This window comes from Diplotaxodon limnothrissa, linkage group LG23, assembly GCF_057381915.1.
Source record: "Diplotaxodon limnothrissa isolate DT_005_m linkage group LG23, D_limnothrissa_male_GT1.1, whole genome shotgun sequence".
Taxonomy (NCBI): domain Eukaryota; kingdom Metazoa; phylum Chordata; class Actinopteri; order Cichliformes; family Cichlidae; genus Diplotaxodon; species Diplotaxodon limnothrissa.
Genome location: NC_140617.1, coordinates 28656186 through 28666263, shown reverse-complemented (window position 1 = coordinate 28666263; position 10078 = coordinate 28656186). Strand labels below are relative to the sequence as shown.

Below are 10078 nucleotides of genomic sequence, written 5' to 3'. Positions count from 1 at the left end.
TTTTAAATATATATAGATATATAAATATAATGCAAAGGAATTACACACAACATATAAACACTTGAATATGTAAAAATAATATGTAAAAGTACAACCAAACTATATTTCAGTAGATAGCTCATCGAGCCGCCCTCTGCAGAGGAGCCACCTTATAAATCCTCTTCTCGTTTTCAGTTTGTCAGTCTATGCTTGTTGCAGTTTTCTCTCTGTTTCCCCCTATTCCTGTGATTATATATATATATATATATATATATATATATATATATATATATATATATATATATACACACACACACACACATATATAATCAGCTGGTTATTTGCTGTTTTCCATATATAATCAGCTGGTTATTTGCTGTTTTTCCATCTTATTTTTGACTCTTTTGACAGGATGTTTCTGTCTGTGGGACTCATGATTCTGACCATCGCAATAGGAGTCATCTCAGGTGAGTTGGGGAGTTTTGTATTTTTGTATGGACACGTAATCAATATAGCCTCAACCTAAAGATGTCTATTTTGCACACATATAACCTATAGTGTTATATGTGAAGGTTTACAGAACTTACTTCACATAATTAATAACGATGTTTAAACACACTATGTATCACGTATGACTGCAGCTATTTTAAATGTTCATAAAATTTGAATTCTTTGCATTTTAAAAGATATCAGGTTGCCCCATAAATTACTGAAAACAAGAAGTGAGCCAAAAATAAAACCAACTAAAGGTATATTTTCACTCTAACAACTTGAAAGATAGAGCGGTGGAATTTTTCAGTCACCCTCCAATAAAGTATGTTAGGTGTTAATAGTGAAGCGCTTGCAAACTGCTTGCAAACACATTCAATCCTTTTCATTTTTACAAGCCACGGTTCAACAGAGTTCATATTTGAAGGTTACCTTTGAAAGCAGCCTAGTTATTTAAATAGTAGTAGTAGTAGTATTTAAGAATGATTCAGAGTGAGTAATAAAAGTCAATTTTCAGTATAATATACCAGTTTTAGGATGAACACTTTAGTTATCAAACCTGAGGCAAAGTCTCAAAAGTAACTAAGTAAGCTAAATAACTGTTTTTGGTAAAGCAGATAAGAGGGGAAGCATGCACAGCGTCGTTTCTTTTACCTTTTTTTCAGTCTCTTAACCACATGATGGTAGTCCATTTTACTTTCAGCAGTTGAAGTAACAGACATAAGAAACTGCACTGCCACATTTGGACAAGAGCTGCATTTACATTAAGATTTTCTAATTCGTACAAATTCTCCCTTTAATGCGCAGAATCAGGTTCACAGGTTCTCTCTTCACAGAGGGGAGAAAAGACTGGTAGTCTGTCATCTCAGTGTAGTGTCAGTCATTCTGTTCAAGCCATGTTTAAAGTGAATTAATTAATTAATGTCAATTAAAAGTTCTATTTATAATGTGAAGTCATCATCGGTGAAGGTGGGCAAAACAGAAGATATCCTGGCTCTTGTGGACACTGACAGCTAATGTCCTTCTGAGTTCAGCTTGAGGAGCCCCCAAATGGGCCTGAACTGTTTTTATATATATTTGGAAAAGCTGGAATCATTAATTTGTATTTTCAAAGGCACATTTTTAACTATAGCTAGTTAACCAATGAACACTGCAAAGTATAAAGTCATATTTATAAGGTCATAAATTGATGAACCATCAGCAATAATCAAAATAGTATCTTTCACTGGTACTTGGTTACATATTGTAGCTTCATTGCTAGTTATGCTAACCTGTGATATTTGTGATATTGTACATTTTGCTGCAAATGCTTAAAAACAAGAGAAAGTCATGTTTTTATTTTGCAGTCAATGGGGCCACCTACAAGAAACTGGGAGACGAAGCTGTCCTATCACCAGGCTCCATGTCTAATCTCATCACCAGCATCATGTGGAAACACAGCCCGGACATCGCTGTGGAGTGGTACGGCAAGGAAACATTTGCATACCGGGAGTTTAAAGGTACATTTAACAGCAAACAACTCTGTGTATACACAGACTATATGATATGTTTTCATGCTGCCATCTTCAGACAAAAAAATTGTGAAACTACCTAATAATCTATTGAAACACATCATGCTACTATGGTCATGTTCTTAGGTCGGTGTAAGCTTGATTTCAACACTGGAGCTCTGACCATCTCAAACCTGACTGTAAAGGACAGCGGCATCTACACAGCAGAGATCAACAACAAAGTCATGAACCCGACTGAAATCACTGTTATCTGTAAGTGGACGAATTCAGACTGAAGTTCGCTTTGAATCATTTTTTCCACCATATTTTAAATAATTAGCTTGTTTGTTTGCTGCTTTTAATTATCAGCTGCTGTCCCCAAACCCACTGTCTCCAAATCATGCAACCCTGAGATGACCATCTGTACTCTCACCTGTGAAGCCCAAGCCATCACAGGCGTCGAACCAGTCATCTATTCCTGGGTGATAAGTGCCAAGCAAAGAGTTCAGTCTTCAAGCAATCAGCTCAGCATAGCAAAGGTACAAACAGGATCTGATTGTTCACATAACAAGTCAGCTGCTCATTTTTTGTCTACTTAAATGTATCAATTTGCTGTCATTTACCTGATTAGCCATGTAAGCCATGTCAGATAAATGCATTAACAAGAAGTTGAACAGGTGAGGGGCAGCCAATCTAAAGCTAGTTTTAGCTTGGATAAACAGGGAATAAGAGCTGCCCCAGTAGAGTGATGCTGTTTTAAACATACAGTACATTATTACACCTCACAACAAGCACGTAACAGTAATAGATGGAAATGGTCTCATGCACTTTTATTTTATATTTCCCGAAAATTCTGTTAAATTTCAGTTGTGGGTGACTCTGCTGTAAAGGATGTACAAAGCATGTGCGGTAAGAACACTAAAGTCCTCTGCTTTCCTAACGATATGGTCAACATCCTGAAGGAGAGAATTCCTCAAATTGCAGATGAATATCCAACTGTGACAAACATTGTTCTGCATACAGGGTCAAACGATGTGTCCAAACAACAGTCGGAGGTTCTGAAACGGGACTTTATTGGATTATTAAACATTGTAAACTCTCTGAATGCAGCTGTATTCATCAGTGGGCCTGTACCGCCGGTCAGAGGAGGAGACGAGAGATTCAGCAGGCTGTTTACACTGAATAAATGGCTTATATCAGCATGTGCTGACCACTCAGTGCATTTTATCAACAACTTTAATATTTTTTGGGAACGCAGGCATCTGTTTAAAGCAAATGGATTTAATTTTAACAAGTCAGGGGTGAAACTGTTCACCTCCAACTTGTTTTATTCCATACGTCATCCATCTGTGCTTGGTGCCAAGGCTGAGATAAACGAGGAGTTATCTCATAAAGAGGAACAAACAGTACTCCAAGAACAGACAAAGCCCAGCAGAAACCTTGAGGAGGAGCTCCATCTGCCCCCACCCGGGAAGAGCCTCAGAAAGGAGAGACATCTGAGGCAAGAAGAGGCAAGAAGAGGGGTCCCTATTTGCCTCCAACTCTCTCAACAACACCAACGACCAGGACCAGGATCTTCCCCAGTCCCCCAAACCCCTGACAGGCCATCACCCCCATCACCCTCATCCCCCTCCCTTTCTCCCTCCTCCCCACACCTGAAATTCACTGAAGAGATGATGGAGCGGGTCAATGCTGGGCTCAGATCTACCCCCCGGCCCAATCCCTCTTTGTCCCCCATAAACCCCCCACCAAAGCAGCCAAAGGTTTGCCACCGAGCCCCACCCTCAACAGAGCAATCGAAGTCACATTGCCCAGCCTCGCCCCCCTTAGTTCCTCCTTACCACCTTCATGCTTTGTCTCCGCAGTCTGATGTGTGATGTGTGGAGGGTCCGGGCTGCGAGGATTATGGCAGTGGTGACTTTTCCCAGGAGAAGCTGGGACCCTGTTTACTAGAAGGTTTTAAAATTTCTGTACTTTTAGGTGACAGAAGGAGACATGTGGCCTGGTCAAAACACAGAGAGCTGCACTCTAAAAGATCTTTAAATATAGTAAACATACCTTGTGTACCACAGACTGCTCCCAAACACGAGGGGACAAGTAATGCCTCTAAAACACTTAAGTTGGCTTTATTAAACGTTAGATCTTTAGCTGGGAAAACATTTTTAATTAATGATTTAATCACTGAGCACAGCCTTGATTTTATGTTTTTAACTGAAACTTGGTTGGACCAAAGTAACAGTGGAGCTGTTCTCATCGAGACGACCCCTCCTAACTACAGTTTTATCAGTGAGGTCAGGGCGAGCAGGAGAGGAGGGGGGGTTGCTGTCTTATTTAATGAATCATTTCAATGTAAGCAGCTATCTCCTGGAAGTTTTCAGTCTTTTGAATATGTGGCTTTACAGCTGAAGGCCCCATCCAAAGTTGTGTTTCTTAATGTTTACAGGCCTCCCAAATACTGCACAGACTTTTTTAATGACCTCAGTGAACTGCTGTCTGTGATCTGTGTTGATTTTGACTGTGTAATTATTGCTGGGGATTTTAACATCCATGTGGACAACCCTCAGGACAAAGGGACTAAAGACCTGAGTAACACTCTGGGCAATTTTGGGCTGACTCAGCATGTAACAGAGGCCATACATAATAGAGGACACACTCTCGACCTACTGATCTCCAAGAGCCTGAGCATTTCAAACATTACTGTGTCTGATGTGGGCCTGTCTGATCATTACTGTGTTTTCTTTGAAAGTAAAATCTCAGCCCACACAAATACATCAACAGCAGTGATCACAAAACGGTGTATAACTGAAGACAGTAGTGAGATCTTTAACCAGGTCTTCCCATTAACACCTGACCTGTCCAAAGGTTCAGTCAATGAGCTCGTCAATAGTTTTAATGCAAAAATGTTAAATGTAATGGACACTATTGCCCCCATTAAGGTGAAGGTTATCTCTGGAAGGAAAAAGTCTCCATGGAGAAACTCCACACTAGTGAAAAATGAAAAAAGAGAGTGTAGGAAAGCTGAGCGCAGATGGAGAAAAACAAACCTCCAGGTTCACTATGACATCTATAAAGAGAAACTTCACAATTATAATTTACAACTGAGGAGTGCAAGAAGGTCCTACTTCTCTGACATCATCACTAAAAACAGCCATAATGCTCGGGTCTTATTTTCTACAGTTGACAGGCTAACAAACCCTCCTGTGCCAGTGGCAGCTGAACTTCATTCAACCATGGCCTGCAATGACTTTGCCAAATTCTTCACAGAAAAATCCAAAAGATTAGACAAGCAATTGGTACATCAACAGCAGATCCAGGATATGTACTGTGTCCACCGAAAAACTGTTTAAACACCATCAAACAGTTTCACCCGATTAACAGCAAAGACCTGGAGGACATCTTAGGTCAACTGAACTCCTCCTCTTGCTGTTTAGATGTCCTGCCAACAAGTTTTTTCAAAAAGGTCTCAAAGACTTTGGAGTCAGACCTGTTACAGATCGTCAACTTTTCCTTAATGTCAGGTGTGTTTCCAGAACCACTAAAAACTGCTGTAATCAAACCTATACTGAAAAAGGACAATCTTGACAAGACACAAATGAAAAACTACAGGCCGATCTCAAATCTCCCATTTTTAAGTAAGATCATTGAAAAAGCAGTTTCTCAACAGCTCAGTTACTTCTTAAAACAGAATAACTGCTACGATGCTTTCCAGTCAGGTTTTAGACAGAACCACAGCACTGAAACCGCTCTGACCAAAGTGTTCAATGACATATGTCTGAATACAGACAGTGGAAAAATGTCAGTCTTGGTTTTGCTGGATCTCAGTGCAGCATTTGATACAGTTGACCACAACATATTACTCAAACGACTGGAGAACTGGACAGGTCTTTCAGGAACTGTACTAAACTGGTTCAAAACATACTTAGAAAAAAGGAAATACTTTGTATCAATAGGTAACTTCACATCTGAGCAGAACAAGTATCACATGTGGAGTTCCCCAAGGTTCCATCTTGGGACCCCCTCTGTTTAACATCTACATGCTCCCACTGGCACAGATTATAAAGAACAACAAAATAAACTACCACAGCTATGCAGATGACACACAAATATATATCACAATGTCACCAGGAGACCAAGGCCCTGTACAGGCTCTTGGTAAATGCATTGAGGAAATTAATGACTGGTTGTGCCACAATTTTCTCCAACTAAACAAAAACAAAACTGAAGTAATAGTCTTTGGCGCCAAAGAAAAACGATTACAGGTCACCAGAGAACTTCAATCTATACACCTAAAAACCACAAACCAGGCGAGAAATTTGGGTGTAGTGATGGATGTAGACCTAAACTTAGAAAAACACATTAAGACAATAACAAAGTCAGCTTACTATCACCTCAAGAATATTTCAAGGATAAAAGATCTGATGTCTCAACAGGACCTGGAAAAACTAGTCCATGCATTCATCTTTAGGAGGCTTGATTACTGTAACAGCATCTTTACAGGTCTACCTAAAAAAATCAGTCAGACAACTACAGCTCATTCAGAACTCTGCTGCTCGAGTCCTCACTAAGACCAAAAAAGTGGACCACATCAGTCCAGCTCTGAGGTCTTTACACTGGCTGCCTGTCCGTCAGAGGATAGACTTTAAAGTTCTGATGCTGGCCTATAAAGCTCTGAATGGTTTAGGACCAAAATACATCAGTGACCTCCTAACCCAGTATGAACCTTCCAGATCCCTCAGGTCATCTGGATCCGGTCTTTTATCAGTTCCCAGAGTCAGAACCAGACACGGAGAAGCTGCATTCAGCTTTTATGCTCCTTATATCTGGAACAAACTCCCAGAAAGCCTCAGATCAGCTGAAACACTCAGTTTATTTAAATCCAGGTTGAAGACTCACCTGTTCTCAGCTGCATTTGAATAAAGCACCAAATCCGCACTTTTAAGCTTAAATTTCAAAACTTACACTAACTACTGATTTTATCTACTGTTCTGATTTTATCTGTTTTGATTTTATATACTGTTTTGTTTGTTTGTTTGTTTGTTAAGTGGGTTTAGAGCTCTGGGTAGCTCCCCAGCTGGGTCTAGACTGGGTCTAGAGAGTATTTTAAATTCAGGGAATTTAAAATAGAAAGTAGCTCGTCCACAGAAGGACTGGTAGCTCCTCTTACGATAAGGGTTCAGATCGCGCGAACAGGTGTGAAATGTGTGTGTTTAGTTAGTTTGTTTGTTTGCTTGTTTTAATAAATTTTAAATCATGCTTTTTATTTGTTTTTGTTTCTAATGTCTCTGTAAAGCACTTTGAATCACCTTGTTGTTGAATTGTGCTATACAAATAAATTTGCCTTGCCTTGCCTTGATCTTTTGATTCTCTACATTTCTAGGATGATACAAAGTGGTTTGGAAAACCGATCAGCTGTCAGCTGGAAAACCCAGTCAGCAGTGAACGCAGTGATGACGTCATCATCCCATTCACAAGCAGTTAGTTATCACACCAACACATGTGCATCATTCTTGTAAACATTTACAGTGTTATTAATTTATTCTTTCTTTGTTGTAGGAAATTTTGCTGTTATGTTCACACGACTAGTATTTACTGTATTGCTGATTGTGGTGGCCCTGTCTGGCTTCTTTATTTGGCACAAGCACATAAAAGCTAATCCAGGTAAGAATCCAGAAAAAGATTACAGTTACTCTGCCTGCGTTTTTTAAAATGGCATTTTATTTATTTATTTATTTGTATACTTTTTCTTTTTGTTATTAAGATTTCAACTTACAGAGATTATTTATCTTATTCTTTATTTTACTGTATGTTTGAGCTGCGAGGCCCGACCACAGAGACACTGATTACATCAGAGACAGCAGGAAAGAGGACAAAGAGGAGATTGGGTGGAGGTTTTGTGCTGAAGTTGGTTGAAAACGGCTCAGATTTAAAGATCAAATCTATTAATAACACATATAATATCCTAAAAATGTACATCTTTTGTACAGTTATTATATTAAAAAAATTCTATGGCAGATGTCGAATAATAACAATAAAGTAAATTTTTTTTCATCACATAGAGGAAACATGCTCAGCCTGAGTGACCTGTGATGAAGTCAAATGGATTCTGAGTCAGTTTTAATCGTTTAATCGATCTCTCAGTGAGATGGACACAGGTGTGACAGATGCAGAGTGATGGTTGACGGTCTTTTTTTAACATTTAACAGTGACTCTTGCAGAGGACCAGGGAATGCATCCAGGCTCCATCAATGATCCTAGTGAATACAACTTGATCATATTGAAAGGGAATGCTAAAAGTACAAGAGCAAATACAAAGCTTAGCGCCCACATGGCTCCAAAATCAAACAGATTATTCTATTAAAACGTTTAACTGAACTCCTTAAAGACTTTCATCCTCAGGTTTTATAATGGATTTAAATTACCCTGCTTAGTAATGCTCAGTTATCCTGAGATCTGCAGTAGATACCCATATGGAAAAGAAATAGTAAAAACTATTAAAAATAAAAGACTTGTGGCCTACTTCATATAGTGAATCATATACAGTAAGGCTTACATGATTTACTCATGAAAGTGGCCACTTTCTCATTACTTTCATACATTGTTTTAGGAAGTATCCAAAACATACAAGTTTCATTTATATAATTTTTCAAGGGATCTTATATCTGTTTTCACTCTTGTATGCTTTTCATTCAAGTTTCACACAAGACAGATACAAACTTTATAAGATTTATATATATCTTTTCCATATGGGCATGTATGATGCAGACTTTAATTTTAGACATGTCAGAGGAATCTTTACAGTGAAACACTTTTCATCATTTAACAGAGAAGTCTGCACAGACTTCAAATGATGAAGAGGCACCCATACAGGAGTGAAAACAGGAGGACGAGACAACAGAAGCCAGAAACTGAAGACTAGAGGTTCCTCCTCAGTGACTGTGACCTTTGCAGCAAAATGGGGGTTAAGTGTACAGAAATGAGATATTTACAAAGTACACCGCCAAATAAAACTGTCCTCAGTCAGTGAATGGGTGAAGGGAACTTTCCTATTGGTCAGTATGTTCTGTGTGTTCATGCAGAAGTGGTCAATGTGAGAGAAGAGAACAGAAAATTTTACTTTGTGTGTGTCTGTGTGTCCAGTGGTCATCAAGACACATACACACACACACAGGCGGTGACTTTGGTGCGCTGAATTTGGTAGATATGTTGTTTTTTTAATATACTACAGATACCATGTCAGTGTCGCCACGTTCAGTCTTCAGCATTTACAGATAATTGATGGTAAAATTTCAAAGATCTGCAAAAATGTGATGAATTTTCAGTCCTTTATTGAATATATTTATGAATATAATCATTGTTTACATTGTTGTGCTGCTGCAGGCGAGTATCCTTATCTGTCCACCAGAGTTCGCCATACACTCAGATGGTTCAGCTTTTACTAGTGGACGGTCTGTAAAGCTAGACGACAACAACTGGATGTGGAGGTTTATTTCCTTATTAATGGATAGTTTGGTTTCAGAACTTAAACGTACAATAAAACAATACAAATCTCCAGCTGAAATTATTTAAAAACGAACTTGTATCATGCTTTATTAACACTGATGGAAATTGCTTTGTGTTTATAATAAGATCCAGATTATGTTGATGGAAATTGCTTTGTGTTTATAATAAGATCCAGATTATGTGAGCATGTTTAGTGGCAAATTGGTCTTGCACATAATTTTTTATTTTGGGTGCAGGAATGAGAAAGCATGGAACAGCTGGATCTTTTCTTACTGAGTCATTTAATTTGTCACTGTCCAAAATAATAAATCACTGAGTCACAGTAAGCGAGTGAACCTGCATTTGATTCTGTTTGGAGTGATTTACTCTGCATTCACGTGTTTCCAGGAATTTCCCACTGCCATTCAAACCCATTCGAAAAACTTAAGACTGTGGTGTTTTCCTGTGTTTTACAGGGACTTTTTGTAGTTATACTCTTTTCTATCTTATCTTTTCTATACTATCTTTTCTTTTTAGCCTAAAGATTGATTGAAAGATTGCACAGACCCACTGCATCGTCTAGTGGTACAAATTGGAATGGCATGAAAGTACAGCCCAAGCCTTGTGAGCCTTGTTTTACT

At 38.7% G+C, this 10078-nt stretch overlaps 1 protein-coding gene across 1 annotated transcript; it reads left to right on the top strand.

Moving 5' to 3' along the window:
- The first annotated feature begins 391 nt into the window (after positions 1-391).
- LOC146608249 (CD48 antigen-like) lies at positions 392-7437 on the top strand. Its single transcript, XM_085348037.1, has 5 exons — positions 392-446; positions 1815-1967; positions 2106-2231; positions 2328-2497; positions 7336-7437. Exons 1-5 carry the CDS (start codon positions 392-394, stop codon positions 7435-7437), a joined length of 606 nt encoding a protein of 201 aa, XP_085204163.1.
- Positions 7438-10078: the final 2641 nt, after the last annotated feature.